We start from the raw sequence: 17,685 nt of genomic DNA, 5'->3' as shown, positions 1-17,685 counted from the left end.
GGCGCTTGAGAAATGGGGTTTTCGCCGGCAGGGAAAATCGTGGGCAGGGGATGCGGGCTTGGCCGAGGCCCCCCCCGGGAAGAGGGCGACGTGCCCGAGGTGGGGGGAGCCTCGTCCCCAGCCCCGGCCCGCTCCCAGCGCCCGCACCGGGGTTCGGACCCACGGCCGCCAGCCCCCACGGGGGGGCCCGGGCACCGACGGGGCGGGCACGGGGGGGAGGGCAGCCGGGTCTCCAGCCCATCCTCGCAAAGCCCTCGCGGTGCTAACGTACCCCTTTTTGGCCAAATTTCGCTTTTTTCACTTCCACCGACCCGGAGCTCGGGGAGCCCGCTTTCCCCGGTTTTACACCTTTCCTTTTTCCCGTCGGGAATCCCGCGTTTCCCGCTCGAATCCGGACCCTTTTCGTCCCGATTCGTTTGGGAAAGAGGAATTCTCCACTCCCGCCCCCCCCCCCCTTTTGCCACCCCGGGCCCCAACGAGGGGCCCGCGCATCCTGGGGGGCAGCGAGGCGCCGGCCCCGGGCACGGTGCCGAGGAGCTCCGCAACCTCCGGCCCGCAGCGAGCCCCTTTGCCGGGGGCCGGGTGGGAATACGGGACCGGTTCTGCCCCCCCGGGACCCCCCCCGGGGCCGGGAGAAGGCCCGAAAATAGGAACGGCCCCGGGGGGGCTCGGGGACCCAGGGACCCATCTCCCATCCCGGCGGCTCCCCCGCGGGCGGGCCCGGCCGGTTGTAGGGGACAGGGAATTTTTTTTGGGGGGGGGTCTCGGGGGTTGTAGGGTTGTAGGGGGGGTTCGGCACGGCCCCCGCCCGCTGCCGGGGCACGGAGCCGGCTGGGAGAGGCTGCGGCTGGCTCAGCCCCGCAGGGCCCGATTCCGCGCTGGCTCCGCGTCCCTACTGCTGCTGCGGAGAGACAGAGAGAGAAAGGAGATTAAAAAGAAGGTGAAAAAAAAAAAAAAAAAGCCCCACCCGATTCCGAAGTGTGCCTACAATTCGAGAGAGAGCAAACCCCGGGCAATAAATCTAGGCGGCTAGGTAATCCCAGGAAACGGCGCGTTTAAAAATGCATGACAAATGAGGGGCACAAGCCGGCGCTCGGTTTTTAAGCTAAATATATATATACACACACAGGCACGATAAAAAGCTTGCTGGTTTTTTTTCTTTTCTTTTCTTTCCATTTTTTTTTTTCCTGTACGCGAATTAACTCACCCAAATCCCGGCTATTTGGAAATGGGGGGCGAGCCAAATGAGCACGCTGCAAATCTTGGGGAGGAGGCATTATTTACCAACCCGCCCCAGCCACGTGTGGCAAACTTCGCCGGGTTCAAGGCGGCCCGGCAGCTCTGCTGTTTGCACACACGAGTCAATAGATGAGAAATCCAAATTAACTCCGAGCCTATTTTCCATAGACCCAGCCACCCTTTTTTTATTTCTTGGTTATATTGAATTGTAGTGTTTGCAGCCTCATTAAATCCATTCCAAGACAAAAGAATAAAAGGCTGGGGGGAGGGAGGGGGCAGGAGAGGAGGGGGATGAGGAGAGGGAATGGGGAAAAAAAAAAAGAACAGATAAAGAAAACAAATAAAGCCCTTTAACTAGATCTTCACATAAATGTCACAGTTTCTCAGCATTTACGATTTGCCTGTTTAGCATAAAAACACTTAAGGACAAGATTGAAGGCTTTCCGAGAGATCTGGACAGAAGTCAAACCTATCACTCGGAGGAAAAAAAAAAACACACAAAAAAAAACAAACAAAAAAAATAGGGGATGGGAGGATGGGGGCGGGAGGTGGCGGAAAACAAGTGCTCTTCCAAATAATACTAAAGAAAAGTGGATTTCATTGTAATTCATAGGCTTGTTCCAAATACCAAGAGAGAAAGAGAGAAGAATAGAAGCGCACAGATGCCCCGACGAAGGGAGAACAGCTCTGCTCCCATTGTTGCGGAGTTAAACAGTGGAAGGGAGGGTTAACCTAATCCATCAAATTGTCTGGAAATTGTGAAGAAAATTCAAAAACCATATGGTCTCCAAGCGCTCGCCTTCTCTCTGCTGCGGAGGGGCACGCTTGTTTCAGCATGGCGAACCGCAGGAGGCTGTATATGCTCCATTGTCGCTTGTCACTTCAGAGAAGAGGGCTCATTTGTCCCCAGTTTTCATGCTTTACGCTAAAAATTACAACCCCATCCATTCTCAAAGAGGAGAAAGATTTATTTAGCCTCGGAGAAACTGGACCGAAAAAAAAAAAAAAATCCAACCCACAAACCAACCCTGTCTTATCTGGACACTTCTCCGCGGAGCTCTGCCACTGTACACCAGATTTGTCTTTCTCACATAAATTTTGCAAAGAATGGGGAGAAACACGCGTTGCTCGCCTCCAAAAGGCAGCTCACGCTGCCAAGGGAAAGCGCATTCAGGGGAGCGTTAATTTTGGAGGAAAAAAAAAAAAAAGAGAGAGAGAGAAAAAAAGAAAAAAAAAGAAAAAAAAGAAAAAAAGAGAAAGCAAAAAAAAAAAAAAAAAAAGAGAAAAGGGCAAAAAGGGGAAGGGGAAGGGCCCCTTTTCCAATTTCCCATCCCCGTGCCCCGTAGGTGCCGTAGAGGCAGAGCCTGTGCCCGGGAGCGGTTGGTGTCGGCCGGCGGGCTTTGGGCAGCTCCCCCCGGCCGCACACGGAGCTGCTTTTGTGCAGAGGGGCCCCAGCTCCTTCCTCGCCCCCCCCCCCCGATCCCTTTTCCCCCTTTTTTCCCCCTTTTTTCCCCCCCGGCTGGGTGCGGAGGTGCGGGGCGGCCGCCCTAGAAGCCGGCCCCGGGGAGGCAGCTGCGCCTCCAGCCTGGCCGCGCGCTTCCACCAGGCAAAGAATGACACTAAAAAATTAAAACCAAAAAGGAATATCAAAGTGCTAAAGTTCCCGCCCAGGTGCTCCTCGCCCCTCATTTCCTCGCAGGTAACTGCGCTGCAGAAACTTTAAATGCGAACGGGATGGGGGCGGCCGCGGCCCGGGGCCGGGGGTTAGTTCACAAAGAAGGACGGTAAAAGTATATTAAAATGGTAAAGATTTTATTGTATCGGAAAAAAGAGCTATCTGTACAATTCTAAGAGACAGTAAATAAAGCGACATTGTCCCTACCGGAACTTAAATAGCAGGCCTTTTAAAATTTGTACAATTCAAACAAAAACAGGTTTTAAATCTGTACATTTTTTTTTAATTTTTAATTTATAGCGTAATATTTAAATGTATTGATCTTGGGATTTGTTCTTTTTATTTCCGTAGCATGCAAAAAATTCTAAAAAGAGTAAAAAATAATTCTAGGATTTTTTTTTAATTTTCTTTTTTTTTTTTGTTACCACCTTCATATCAAAAATACGAAAGGCAGCTTTTTAATAAAAGCACAACAATAGCAGAAAATGGTAAAAATAGCTTTTAATTGGTAAAATGAGGCAGAAATTGCATTGGAGACAAATCTCTATGCTCTAGGAAAAAAAGAAAGTATATATTTTTAAACTTGCATTATACCCCATCCCCAAGTTCCCAAGATTGCGAAAGGAAAAAAAAAATGTTTTTAAAAGGGAAAAAAAAAATAAAACCAAAATTACTTCGTGCACATTTGAAACATGCAGGGAAAGAAAAGTGGCTGATTTCGTGTCGTCGCCGTTTTAAGCCTAACTTAAACCTCCTCTAAAGCGGTTCGTTTCGGAAGTCTTTGGAAACAGCCGCCCCCCCAGACATCTGGTGGGAGCCGAGTTTGTTCCAAGGTTACGCGTCTCCCTTATGGACGAAATAATCGCAACGGATGGATATTTTTTTTTTAAAAAAAAATAATGAAAACCTCAAAAAAAAAAAGAGAAAAAAAAGTGGGGGAAGGGGGGGAAAAAAATCCAATATATACGTTTAAATATTTATACAGAAGCCGTCCGTAATTGCACCATTCCGAAGATGTGACAGGCGGAGGGATAGCGACTCTACCCTAAATTAATTTTCGCGTGACTGTGGGGGTGTGGGGGGGTGTGTTTTTGTGTGTGTGTGTGTGTGCCGGGCTGCTGCTGCTTATTGCTCTGACCGAGGAGGAGAAGCCGCCGGGCCGAGCCGTGCCGAGCCGTGCCGGGCCGGGCTGGGGGGGGGGGGGGGGGGCCGGTTTGGAGCCGTCGGGCGGGGATGGGGGAGCGGGCCGAGGGGGGGGCGTGGGGTGCGGGGGGGAGCCCGGCGGCCGCCCCTCAGTCATCCACGTCGATCTCCACGTCCTCCTCCTCCTCGTCCTCCTCCTCCTCGCTGTCCCGGCGGCTGCGGGGCCGCTCCGTGGGGGGCGAGGCGGGGCGGGGCGGCGGCGGGGCGCCGGGCTCCCGGGCTGCGGGGGGCGGCGGGGGGGAGCCGGGCCGAGCCTTGCCCCGACCCTCGGTGCTGGGCTCCAGCTCGGCCAGGGCCACGATGTCCACGGCGGGGTTGGGGCCCAGCTTTTTGGCGGACTCCACGTCGGCCTTCATCTCCTCCAGGTCGCGTTTGAGCTTGGCGCGGCGGTTCTGGAACCAGGTGATGACCTGGGCGTTGGTGAGCCCCAGCTGCTGGGCGATCTGGTCCCGGTCCGCCGGCGACAGGTATTTTTGGTAGAGGAACCTCTTCTCCAGCTCGTAGATCTGATGGTTGGTGAAGGCCGTCCGCGACTTCCGACGCTTTTTCGGCGTCTGCCGCTGCCCGAAGATCGTCATCCCGTCCCTGCCTGCCGACGAGCCGCCACATTGCCCCCTTTCCTCGACGGCATACCCCCCCCCCCGCCCCTCCGCTCCTTCCCCTCCCGACCCCTGCCTCTCGGTGGGGAGGCGGCGAGGCTCAGCCTCCGCTCCTCCACCCCCGGAGCCGGCCGTCGTGGCCCAAATCCTCCCTTATTCCCCGCTCCGCCGAAAAACCCCAAATCCCCGACGGCGCCCCCGACCTTTCCTCCACCCCGACCCCGAGGGGACACCCCCGGGCGCTTCTCCTTACCTTCGGCCGCCTGCAGCACGCTGACTTCCAGCCCCTTGAAGGTCTTGCTGGCCAGCTCCTCCAGGGCGCAGAGAGGAGACGTTTGGGAGAGCAGCGGCCGGCCGGAGAGGGGCAGCCCGGCCGGGGGGTGCTTGTCGGCGGCGGAGAGCAGGTGGGCAGTCCCGCACAGCGCGTAACTCCTCCGCACCGACGGCTTGTTGAGGATGTCCTCGATGCTGAAGGGGGTGAGGGGCTTGTTGGAGTTGGCCGGCGGGGGGAGGTGATCCAGAGGGCTCCTCCGGCGTTCTTCCCCCGACGAAGGTTTGGCTTCTTCTTTGGAAGTCATGGTGGGGCCGGGCCGCGCGGGGCTGCCTTCCCCACCCGCCGCGGGGATGCGCTGCCGCGGGGAGAAAACCCCGGCGGGACCGCGGGGGAGAGGCGGAGGAGAGGGCAGCGAGCAAAAGTTGAAGCCCACCTCCAAGGCCGGCGGAGGAGCCCCGGTTCTGCCCGGGGAGAGCCACGTCGGGCGGCCGGCGGGGCGGCCGGGAGCGGAGCTGCCGTCGGTCCCTCGCCGAGAGGTGGTCCTGCCGCACCTCCTGTCCCAGGGTTTCGGGTCGGGGATTTTTCCCTCTCTCTCTCTCTCTCTCTCTGTCCTCTCTCTCTCTCTCTCTTCTCTCTCTCTCTCTTCTCTCTTTTCCTCTTCCCAGCTGCTATTTTAAGAAACACCCCAAATCGCGGCACTTTCCCTGCCCTCCTCCCCCCCGAAACGAATGCCCCCCAAAATAAGGAAAACTAAAAAAAAAAAAAAAAAAAAAGGAAAAAGAAAGAAAAAAAAAAGACTTCGAAGAGGGGGAGAACAGCCCTCGCACCGAGACCTCGGACCGGGGGGAAAGAGGCGAGAAGAGACGGGGTAATTGACTATTGCTAACAAGTTATTGTTGATTGGGAGGTAATCAATTATCTTCAATGACACTTTTCGCCCTCTCTCTCTCTCTCTCTCTCTCGCTCTCTCTCTCTCTGTCCAATGCAGGCTTTTGCAAGTTCGGAGACCCATTAATTAGGAGGCGGTATGTAGGTGGAGCCCAGTTGAATTATAATGCTGAATGCACTTGTCATATTCTGGCCCTGCTATTTGTTTGGACATATATATTTTTAAATTACATTACAAAGCAGCCTTTATTGCATAAGGATAATACAGTAGAGTGAAAATTAATAATAAGCGAAAACAAAACAAAACAAAAATCCGGCGGCTTCTTTTTTCTTTCTTTCTTTTTTTTTTTTTTCTTTCGGCTTTTTTATTTCTTTTTTTTTCCCGATATATATATTTTTTTATTCTATTGCTCCCTCTTCTTAATTTCGGCTACTAGTTTGTCTAAAATGTCTCTCTCGGGCTCTACCCGGAGCCGTTTGGTGTTTTAATGAGGGGAAGAAGGGGAGATGCGTGTTTCCAGGTAAGGCAGACCTTTCCTTTCGAATAAAACCCGAAGATTGCCGCTGAATTTGTCGTGCTCCTCTTTCCCAGCGCCCTGTGCCGGGCGGGGGGGGGGGTTGCGGGGCCGGGCCCCCTCCAAGTTGCTGCCGCCGGGGGTCGGTGTTCGCGGGGGCTGCGGTGGGCCCGGCCCGGCTGGGCTCGGCTCGGCTCGGTTTGGCTCAGCTCGGCCTCCCCGGGCACAGAGGGCCGGATTCCAGCCCCAGGCCTTCCCGTGCCAGCCCTCGGGCGGCTCCGGAGTTGGAAGGAGCGGGGGGGGGGGCGCGGGGTGCTGCAGGGCTCGGCGCCCACACCCTCGGGGAAAATCAACCCGGGACACGCAGAGGGGGAGAGAATCGCCCCTTCTAACCCGGACCGGGGCCGGAGACAAAGCCCGGGGCCGGGGCGGGGGGGGGACGTGCGTGGCTCCGTGGGCGGGGGGTCCCGGCCGGGCTGCCCGCAGCCGGCCCGCGGCTGGACGGGGAGGACCCGAGGGGCTCGGCTCGGCTCCGGCTCCGGCCCCAACTTTTTCCTTCCTCACCTCGAGTGGCAGGAGGAGAGCGGCCGGCAGCTCCCAGGCCGCTAGGTACCAAAGAAGCACAAAAGAAGCAAATGGCTTCTCTCCTTAAAGCGCCCTCTTCCCATTTTTTATAGCTCTCTGGGAGTCTCTTTATGCAGTGACCTATTTTTAAAGGCCTATATTGGGTTATTCATCATATCAAATACTGCGAGGAGCTGGGGGGAGCCGGTCGGGGGGGAGCGTATTACACTGATTCTAAATCGCCGGGCTTCTTTGCTTTGCTAGGTGGATTATTTGCTTCGCTTTGCTTGGGTTTTATGAAGTGATTTAAACATATTTTAACCAATTAGAGACTTTCCTCCTCTCCCTTGTGTCCCATCGCATTATTTTCCAGCGTGGCGTTTTATGTCAGGATCCGGGTTTTATTGAGGACTCAGCCGGGGATGCTGGTGTTATAATTACAGAAATAAGATTAAAAAAAAAAAAAAAAAAAAAAGGAAGAAGAAAAAGAAAGAAAGAACGGGGGAAAAACAACAAAAAAATCCAGTTCCTGGGTGAGACTTGGGGCAGGTTGGCCGAGCGTTTTGGGATGCGCCGAGGCTGCAGGCTGCTCGCCCTCCCCGCAGCGCGGATCGCAGCGCGGGGGCGCAGCTTGCGCCCCCCCCACCCCGAGAGCAGCCCCCTCCGTTCAGGGCAGGGGGGGAAACTGTGCTAACGACGGCAGAGAGCCGCAAAGATTTGGGGTTTCTCCCGGAGCCCCTCCAGAAAGCGTCTCCCCTCCTGAAGGGGGGTCAGGGGTCTCCGTGCCCCCAGTGCTTTTTGGTTCCCAAGGGAACCAAAGCGGGCACAGCCCGTGGGGGGGGGGGGCGGGCAGCACCCCCAGGACAGGCTCCCCGGGCCGGGGGGGGGCTGTTTTCGTTTGCCTCGCCCGGTCCGTGCCAACGATGCGGGGCTCAGTCCCTGCACGGGCGGCTCCAGGCCTGGCGCCTGCCCTTCTCCCCGCCACCCCCAAAATATCACATCGCTGAGAAAGAGGGGGGCCGGGGGGGCCCAGAGGGAAGGGGGCTCTGTGGCTGTCCCCGGGGGGGTCGCCCCGACCCCGCTCCGCCGTGCTCTGGGCTGCTCGCTGGCGCCTTTGGTGCGTTTGGGTTTGTTTCCTGCGCTTTGCGCTCGCTGCAACTCGCTCCCCACGCATACATCCCCTATACCGACACCCTATATATCTGCGCTCCGAGGGGGGGGGGGCAAAACTAAAAGGAGGGGCAGGCTGGGTTGCCCCTGCCCTGGCTCAGGGAAAAAGCACAGCTTCCCCTTTCCGCACCCTCCGATGCTTAATTTTTGTTTTGTGTTGTTTTGTTTTGTTTTGGCAGCCCTCTTGGCATCCGGCCCCGAATTCGAGACCCTCGGTGCCCCGCGGCGGGTCCCATCGCATCTCCCCGTCCTCGGAGGGCCCCGGGGAGCAGGGGGCACCGGGAGCAGCCCGGGGTCGGATCCTGACTCCTCCACCAAACTTCGCGTCCTGCCGGGCTCTTCTCCTGCCCGCCCAGCCGTCGGCTCTTCTCTCCCAGTTTTGGGTTCGTTTTGGGGGGAAAACCGCCCTCATTCGGAGCGTTTCACCCCGCGCTTACCAGCTCCAGCTCCTGTGAGGGGGGACCCGGCGCCCATTCCCCCTTGGGGCACGCAGAAAAGTTTGGGGCCGGACCCAAAGAAGGGGGAACGGCGGCACTGGGGGCTGGAGGAGGGGGTCCTGGAGCCGTCGGGGAAATGTCGCGCAGGGTCCCCGCCTTCCACCGGGGAAGAAAAGCGGGCGAAGCAGCGGCCTTTCCCGCAGAAAACCCCCGCTGAACCCGAAGCTTACCTGGGGGCGTGAAGAAACCCTCCGGCTATGGGGGGCAGCTTTGGAGGCGTCTCCCCCCCGCCGCCCCCAGAGCCGTATTTTGGGGTGGTGGCACCGTCCTTCCCCCTTTCCCCCCCCCCTCAGGCAGCCCGGGGGCCGCTCGGGTTTGGCTGCGTGCGGCCCCGCTTTTGTCCAGGAAAATGTCACAGGAATAGAATTAAAGCAGGCGGCATAAATCATTCAAGTGTTGATCACCAAAGTAACTGCGTACAAATGACACCTCCTTCCCCGGCATAGCTGAGCCGTGCATGGCTCCCAGTTATGTCTGCCTGCTTGAAGTGCCCTGAACACGTTGCGGCTCCCGGGGAGAGGCTCGGAGAAGAGCAGACTCCGTGCCCTCCAGCTGCCAGCGAGCTCAGGGGCCTGGCACAGCATCCCGCACGGGGGGAGCCCGGCAACTAACTCGGTTTTGTCTTAAAGCCCCCCCCCCCACACCCTTTCCCCAGATTTGGGGTCGCGAGTGCGCGCGGGCGGAGAGAGCCCGGAGGTCCCTTTCGCCTTCCCTCGCAGAGCAGCCGGTAAATGTCCCCGTGTCCCCCGTGGGTGGCCACAGGTGTCCTCCTTCCTCTCCTCCGACGGGCTCCTTGCTCCCCCCGGCAAACAACCGCCCCCGCCTGGGCGCCCGCCGGGTCCCGGCGCTGCCGGGGAGGGTCCAGGGGGGCCCCGGGGAGCCCCGCGGGGCTGGGCAGAAGCCCCCCGCCAGAGCCGATCTCCGGAGGTCGTTTTGGAGCTGTGTCCCTCTCCTTCCTCCCCTGGCAAGCCGTTCCCTTGCGGGGGAAAAAAATAATAAATAACTTCGCCGCACCAAAAATAAACCTGACCCAAGCGCCCGCACCCGGCCGGGGAAACGGGGCCAGGGGCAGGGCGGGCGGGCGGGGGGCGCAGCTCCCCAAAAAACCTCTCCCCTCAACCAAAAAATAGCGAAACCGGGGTTTTCCCCAGGGCAGCGGGGATGCGGGGAAGCGGCGGAGGCACGGCGAGGGCCCTGCCCGAGCCCCCCTTTTATCCCGGGGGGGGGGGAGGGGGGATGAAACCCAGCGCCCCAAAACCACGGCTGAATCCGGGGCAGCGGGGGGCAGCCCCCGCTTTTTCGTTTGCGAGCAAACTCCCGGGGACAGCCAGCGGCACCGGGGCCGGTGGGGATGGAGGATCGCCCCCCCTTCCCCCCGCCCCAGCTCAAGGGGACAATTTGTTTTTTCCTGGCTTGCCCCCCCCCACGCTGTGCCCGTACAGCCTGCCGCCGTCGGGGAGGCCGGGGAAGGGCAACGAATTTGGGGGAGCCCCGATGTAAGGGGGATGCTCCTGGAGGAGGGTGCCTGGGGTCTGGATGGAAGGAAAAAGGGGGACCCCCCCCCCCAGTAAGTCGGTCCCAAGCACAAACTAAACGCAACTCCCGAGGGTGTCCCCATCCCAAAGGCCGGGTGGTCCCTAAGCACGCCGGGGGCTTTCGGGGTTCCCGGGGGGGTGCAGAGCCCCTCCGAGCCGCTGCAGGGGGCAGCCAGGCTCGGGGGACTTTGACCCCCACAGATTAGGGTGGTGGGGACAGTGACAGGGACAGGGACCGGGACAGGGTCGGATCCTTCTGCAGCCGCCACGGGGGCTCCCGAAATGGAGGCGTGACTGCCTGCGGCTCGATGCATTTTTTTTATCCTTTTAAACTCCAGAATTTTAATTTCTAGTCCCAGAAACGCAGCTGGACGTGGGCTCCCGGGGAAGAACAGCCGGGACGTGCCCATCCCAGGTTGTAGAGAGGCGAGAACTTGATTTATTTTATTTTATTTTATTTTATTTTATTTTATTTTATTTTATTTTATTTTATTTATTTTATTTTTAAACACTGAGAAGTGCTATTTGCAGGACCCCCGCGGAGGAGGAGGAGGAGGAGGGAGGCCGGAGGCGGGCAGGGAGGTGGCACGGAGCCACCGGGGGCATTTCAGGCCTCCCGGCCGTGCCAGGCTCTGTGGGCGGCAGAGATTTGGCAGCTCCCGGGCCCTCCGTGCCCCTTCTCCATCCCGGGAGAGGCGAGGCTGGGTTAGGGAGCAAACGGGGGCGAGGAGCGCACAGGGGATGCTCACAGGACGTCCCCTGCCCCACAACTTCACTCTGGACAAAACTTTGTTGGACGGGGGGGGAACAAGGGGGGCATCCACACAGGGATATGACAGCCGAGCCGTGCTGGCTCCTCCGAGACCTGTAATATCTCCTCCGCTCCCGGCACGCGTGAATAATTCACCAGGCTGCCAAATGCAAGTAACGTGTGGCAGCTCTGAAGGAGCCGGGGAGGCGAAGGCTCATTTTTGGGGGGCAGGAGGAGGTGTGGGGAATCAATTGAAACTTAATAAAGGGAGTGGGGGGGAGAATGGCGGAAATAAGCCAGGCAACTTCTTCTAATAACAACTTGGTGTTAATAATTCAGGAGCAGTCATTGGATTATAGCGCAATATCCGAAGTACGCATTGCCGGCACAGTGCGGGTGGATAATGTAATCGGAGCTCATTTTGCCTTCCAATAAATTACAGCAGCAAAACTTTCCTGTTAAAGCAGTTATTTGTATTTCTTTTTTGAAGGTGATCCCCCTCCCTCCTCCTCTTCCAGCAACCGAAGTGAGAAAATTAATTAAAAACTAATATTTCCCTTGCAAAAGCAGTATCAAGATGTGGAGCGGGAGGCACTGCTGGAGTTTGGCCGTGATCTCTTCCAACTTTCTGTGCTGCGAGGCTGCTCCTCCCTCTCTCACTCTCTCCCTCCCTTTTTTTTTTTTATTTTTTCCCATTTCTCCATCCATCCTTTTCTGCATCCTACCCCATCCTACCTTGTAGGACCCCTACGGGCTCCCCCAGCACAGGCACCACCACCCCAGTGGGTGCTCTGCACCCTGGCCCCCCGTCTCCCAGGGACACTGATGGGACATGTTGAGGATGGTTCCCAGGGGAGGCACTCGCCCCCCTGAAGCTCTGGGGTTCGGACACGGAGGCCCTGATGGAGCGATGGATCGGCTGTGCCCAGAGGTGGCTCTCCTTTACCTGCTTGGGGGGCAAAGGGAAATCCAGGCTGGGCCCGTGGGGTTTCCTTCGGGCAGGATTCACCTCTTCCTTCCAGTGGTACGAGTGCTGCTGGGAATTAAAACTTGACTGTCCCTAAAATCCCTTTGTGTTAGGCTTGCTCTCCTTGCCCCCCTTGGGACCAGACCATAGGGGGTCTTAAGCGGTTCCCAAGGCGGTCCCCAACCCTCTCCCAGCCCTTGCTGTGGATGCGGGGCTCTGCTGCACCCCCCTCTAGTGCCAGCAGCTCCCTGCATCCTGCCTCAGGCCCATCTCAGACCTGCCTTTCCCCAGCTTGGCCGCGGTCAGGACAGACACCTCTGGTGGGATGCTTTGTACCTCGGTTTATTTTATTCTGCTTTCTGCCCCAGGAGCCTCAGCTGCGTTCCTCAGCCCAGGCACAGCCCCTTCGACGGGCGCATTCAGCATCCTGTGGTGGTGGCTGGCATTTCCGTGCTGCCTGAGAGCTGCTGTCAGCTTTCTGCACCCGTCGCTGTCAGATCAGGCTGCCTCCTGGCTCCACTGCTGCCTGCCGGTATGAGGACGAGAGGGAGAGAAGAGCTTCCTAAAGCAGGCTGGGGCGAAAAAATCTCTTTGCTATTAGGCATTTCCCTAACTCCTGCTTTTCAGGAAATGACTCAAACTCTGAACACTGAGGCTTAACATCACTGCAAAAGAGCCTCATCTTTAGTGATTCCATCTCTGCGCTTGCCAGGGTCCGGCCAATCTCTGTCCTCTGTTCTGGTCACTTTGTGACATCTCGTGGCACCAAATTCCCACGTCCTCCTGCCTGAGACCCAGGGCTCTTTTCCAGCTGATGAACGATGACTTGGAATGGTGGAACTTCACTGCCTGGGATTTTTTTTTTCTTTTTTCTTTTTTTTTTCCTGGGCACTTAGTAAAGCATGTGTAGTGAACAGCCTCAAGATTTCTCCCATTTTTCTGCTTGAAATCTCCTCGGGGTCTCCTTAGTTCTGCTGCTTTGTACAGGTGCGGAAAGAAGACCTTGGCTAATGCCAAATATGCAGCAACACGTGGGCCCGGATTCTGCCTCCATATGACACAAGCAGTCAGGATCCCCACACCTGATAGTCCTACACCTTAATGAGGACCCACTGGTGTCCCGAGGAAGAGCTAATGAGGGGGAGTGAAACCCATAAAGGGAGGCCCCAAAAGTGATGCAGAAGTGATGCAGCTGGGGATGTGCATGGGGAAGGGCTGGGGTGGGCGTCACCATGCCCTTACATCTCACCTCGGGGAGGGTCTGAGGCCTCGGGAAAGACCCGTGTGATTGGAGGTGAGTCTCGAAGGGGCTGTGAGAGAGGCTGCAAAGGGAGCCCTAGAGCAGGGGACCCGCGGGGCGGAGGCTGGGAGCAGCCGCTAGAGGGAGGACGGGGAGCGCAGAGGGTGCGCGGCCGGGGCGCGGGGCTGGCCCAACCCCCGGGGCGATTTGCCAGGAGCAGCCCCTCTCCTGCTCCTAAATCCTGTGTTTTTCGGCGTAGGAAGCCGTCTACCTGCTCCTGCGGCTTCTTTTAGTGTCAGCCAAGAGGCTGGCGTCAAAAGGCTCCTGCGCCCTGCAAGTCCCGTGTTAGAGCTGCTGGGAGCATTGCAGTGTGAGACCTCCAAGGCAAGCAGGGTAAAAAAGTGACTCCAATTTCCTAAGGTTAAACACTTGTCGACTGGTAATGCAAGCTACGGATTGCAGCAATGTGGTTTTTTTTTAGATATATACAGGTCCTTACATGGTGACCTCACTCCCCAGAGGGGATGCAGGAGAGGGTGAGGAGGAGTGAAACCTGGTGGAGTGCCCAAGTGCCCCCCAGCTGTGGAGCAGTTGCAGTGCTGTGGGTGCAGCAGGGCTCCTCGTTTCTTTGGTCTTTGCCCTTTTGCCCCGTGTGTGTGCATAATCTGCAGCTCCACTGGCTCAGAGTTTCAGAGCTGGGCACGTAGTGCTGCAGGAACACGACCTTTTGCTCTGAAGATGGTAAGAGCTTTGTGCTGGCAGCAGAACGGCATACCCGGTACAAATATAATCATTCTGATAATAAATCACCATCCATAATAAGAAGACATCGTTAATAATAAGTCATCCAGGGGCCTCCTGAGACCGGCATACAACTTACTGCAAAAATAGCTAGGAAACATGGTGTGATCATTACAAGGAAGATAACAAATAAAAGAGAAAATGACTTTTATAGGCATTTAGCTCTTCTCTCCTTCCCCCAGCTTCCAGCCAGTTCTGTTATCTGTCTGGTATCAGGATGCCTATGATTTAAGTTTGGTCACAAACAGAGACTGAATTCTGCAGATGCTAAGCCTTGGGTTCCCAGCACCTGTGAGCTGGCCAGATTGCTACCCGCGAAGGAGCTGCTGGGCAGAAATCCTTCCTTTCTTTTCCTTTTATTTTCTCCCCCCTCTGCTCACAGTTTGATCCCGTAGCTCTCCCAATTTCTACAAAGGTCCTGGATGCAGGCAAGCGCTCCCCGGTTATGATATACGGGAGCCAGCTGAGGCCTTGCCCATAAATGTCGCCTCTTTCTGTACCTCTTCAATTGGCACGATTTGTTGCCCGGCTCACATGGCTTTGTTTCTGCTCAGCTGACGGGGTGACCGGGCTCTGGAAACCGGAGAGCAGCAAGGGGCAAATACATGGCAAAAAAACCCCCGAGCTTTTAAATGAATGAATGTTTGCATCGAGAACTCTCCAGACCCAGGAATATTTCCGCAAGTAAACTGGCTGGCATCAAAAGGCTTGTGGAAATTGCCCGGTGCACGGGAACCGAGGGAATTTTGACACATTTGGTTAAGGATGAATTTGCAAGTCGTGCCTTGTGCTGTTCCATCAGCTCTGAAATAGATTTGCTTTGGATATCAGCACTGCTTTCTTTGCGGCAGAGGGGGGAAGAGGTTAGGGCTGTTAAAATCTTTCTTGGTTTCTACCCTTGTTTGCGTTTGCCAGGCAAACAATAGCAGATGTTATATAGTCAGTTCAGTTCGCTACTAGTCCCATTATGTTCTATTTATGTTGCACTTTATTGGCTTTTTTTTTTTATTTTCCTATTATTGTTTCACTCTGGGGGAGGCAGAGGATATAATATATTCATCTTTATTATACAAAATCTGTGTGAAGCATTTAATAAAATGCTGTTTCCACACAGCTAGGAATATTACTGTTAGCTATTCTTAAGTTAATGCTCCTATTAAAAAATGTTTGATGGCTGCAGTGACTGGAACTTGTGTGGACAAAAAGCACACACACCACTAAATAAGGCACTCATGGCAATTTAGAGATTTCCTGATGCCTCATGGAAAACTTCTGGGTAGCCAGATTTTTGCTTACTTAGCATATTTCCAGCATTGCTCTTCCCCGTTTTTTATTAGATGTATTTGGATGAAGAAGTTTTGCCCTTCCTTCCCCAAACTTCCCCCTGGTACAGGAGGGGCGTGATCCAGCCCCATCCCCAGGTCACCTTCGGGGGCAGGGATTTTGGTAGGTGAGCGACGGGAAAGAACCTATTCCTGAGAAAGGAAAAAGCCACTTCCAGATTGTTTTTTCCCCTAATGGAGAACTTTCCAGGAAAGGTGCAGACACCCGCACCCAGAGACAACAGCGGCTGGCAGATTGATGGGCAGATCTGTTTGCAGAGGCAGAGCTCAGTCACATGCAGCCCAGCGCCAGGCTTTTCCCCTGCATGGGCAGGGCTTTGCGATGCAGGATGAGGTTGACGAACCCTCTCAGGATCAGAGGTTTTATTTTTACCTGTCTCATTTAAAGAGCGCTGAGGCAGCTCGGTGTGTGCTTGCAGGAGTGCTAATGACAGTCGGCGTGGCACTGATCCATGCCAGCGCTGTGTAGAGAGGCTGGGGGAGGCCATACGGGGTCTGGCCAAGGTCTGCCTGGCCCCATACCCTGAATCCAGCCGTGGCTGGTGGAAGGGTGTGCTTAGGGAGGGAAAAACCCAATTACGGAGTGTATTATTGTCGTTATATTAGTGCATTATATTATCAGAATGCATACCCTAGCGAGTATATGGCGTGCTTCCCTGGGATACTTCATCAGCCCCCAGCAGTCTGTGGTTCAGAGATTCCTGAGAAGTGATACTTGGGTGTTTTACAGCCCCAGATAGATTGCTCCTCCACGAACGTGTCTAACCACTTGTTCAACCCATATAATCTTTTGGCATCCACAATATCCCGGGGCAATGAGTTTCACGGCTGATCTACAAGCTATGCAGATAAGATCTTCCTTTCATTTGTTATGAGCCTGCCACCAGACAACTTCACTCGGTTCGCACTTGTTCAGGAAGAGGCAACACACGGTTAATCCCTGCTCGCCCTCTCCCTAGCCTGACAGCACAGATGTCCATAGTCCTTGGTATTCCCAATATTCCTAATTTTCCTAAATTCCTAAAATATTCCTAAACTCTGGAAGCACGGAGCTGACCCAGGGGCAGTGCCTCTCCTGTAATTCAGGGCTGAGCAGCCAGTGGAGAAGCTGATGGAAAGAAGGAAAAAAGCTCATCCTAGCTGGCCAAAATCTCCAGGGTTTCCTGAGGAGCCAGGGCAAAGCACAGAGGGAGTCTGAGGCTCTCACACACTCTCCTAGGATGGACCCGAGTGGGTCTGGGCTTGCTGCTTTGCTCAGCCAGGTGTGGCTCCTTCAGGTACCCACGTTCCCAGGGCTGGGAGGGCTTTGCAGGTGTAAAGTGAAATATCCAAGGGACTTCTAGGTGCTGCTGTTAAAAATTATCGTGCCTTGGGAATAATGATGGCAGATATGTAAGGATAAGTGTCCTCAGCCTCCCCAAGGCATTTCTTGGTGTCTCTAGGTGTGGTGCCCTGCCTGTCAGATAGGGAGAGGAGCTGGAGGAGGAGATGTCTGCAGTCAGAGCCATTGCTTTGTGATATTGCATTCCCCGGACAAGAGCACCTGTGAGGAGAGAGCTGCATAGGCTCTGGGAGGTGGGAACGTTTTACAAAAGCATCACAAACATCTGCTGAGAGGTACCTGTGGATGTGACAACGAGAGAGGAGGAGGGGGAGGTGCAAGGGGGAGGGAGAAGGGGTCTTCAGAAGAGGCTGGAGCCTCCATCCTCATGGAGGTGATGGGAAAGGCTCGATGGCACTGTGGGGGCCACCAACCCTGCCAGGCTCGGGAGGGAGCCTCTGGAGAGGCAATCTCAGGGCTTTGGTATATGACAGGAGTGAGGAGTGAGCCAGATTTGCTTGAAATACTTCATTTTAATTGCAGAAGGCTGCCTGCCGTCTCCCTGCCTGCTTGCTGGGAAGCGTTTCCATCTCAGCCGTGCAACTTTAGGGCTTCTGGGAGGTGTTAGGGGTGGGCAGGAATAAGTCCTTGATGCAGGTGTCTCCCTGTGAGCAGTCCTCAAGATTTCAGCCTTGGGCTGCCCTGTGCCCTGCTGGGGAGGCTCCTTGGGCCACCCAGCCTCACTGCTCTGATGCATTTTTGGAAGTTGTTCATGTTTTGCTCAAAACCTTGGGGACAGCTCGGTGGTCATGGATGAGTTTTCTAACCCACGTTTTGTGGGGAGAGAGGTACCCTTGAAGATGAGCTGATGCTTATGGTCAAACCACCCAGGGCAGGCAACAAGGATAAAACAGACATGATTTTGAACCTATCTCCCTGCTCTTTTGGCTGCTTTGTGTTGACAGCACTGAAACGGAGCATGGATTTCCCACCAGGACCTGCAATTCCAGTGATTTTCCCAAATCCCTCAGTCTCCAGAAGCCATTAAACAAAATCACTGCCTTCCCTGTGACCTCCCATTGCAGTTCACGATCTGATGCTCT

The 17,685-nt window shown here is 55.6% G+C and overlaps 1 protein-coding gene across 1 annotated transcript; it reads right to left on the bottom strand.

Annotated features, from left to right (window-relative positions):
- Window positions 1-1,518: 1,518 nt before the first annotated feature.
- Window positions 1,519-6,405, bottom strand: LBX1 (ladybird homeobox 1). The gene is made up of 2 exons (XM_080596927.1): window positions 4,970-6,405; window positions 1,519-4,706 (listed from the first exon to the last, which is right to left on the bottom strand). The coding sequence occupies exons 1-2, from the start codon at window positions 5,292-5,294 to the stop codon at window positions 4,207-4,209; spliced, it is 825 nt and encodes a 274-aa protein (XP_080453053.1). The 5' UTR covers window positions 5,295-6,405; the 3' UTR covers window positions 1,519-4,206.
- Window positions 6,406-17,685: the final 11,280 nt, after the last annotated feature.

This window comes from Anser brachyrhynchus (assembly GCF_964034855.1).
Source record: "Anser brachyrhynchus genome assembly, chromosome: 6".
In the NCBI taxonomy this organism is placed as follows: Eukaryota; Metazoa; Chordata; class Aves; order Anseriformes; family Anatidae; genus Anser; species Anser brachyrhynchus.
This window is presented reverse-complemented; position numbering and strand designations above follow the sequence as displayed.

Bases quoted from the DNA above. Each gene is read 5' to 3' on its own strand.
- LBX1 (XM_080596927.1), bottom strand. From the start codon at position 5,294: ATGACTTCCAAAGAAGAAGCCAAACCTTCGTCGGGGGAAGAACGCCGG. The intron at 4,707-4,969 runs GTAAGGAGAAGC...GCTCGTCGGCAG, and splicing joins CGTGCTGCAGGCGGCCGAAG to GCAGGGACGGGATGACGATC.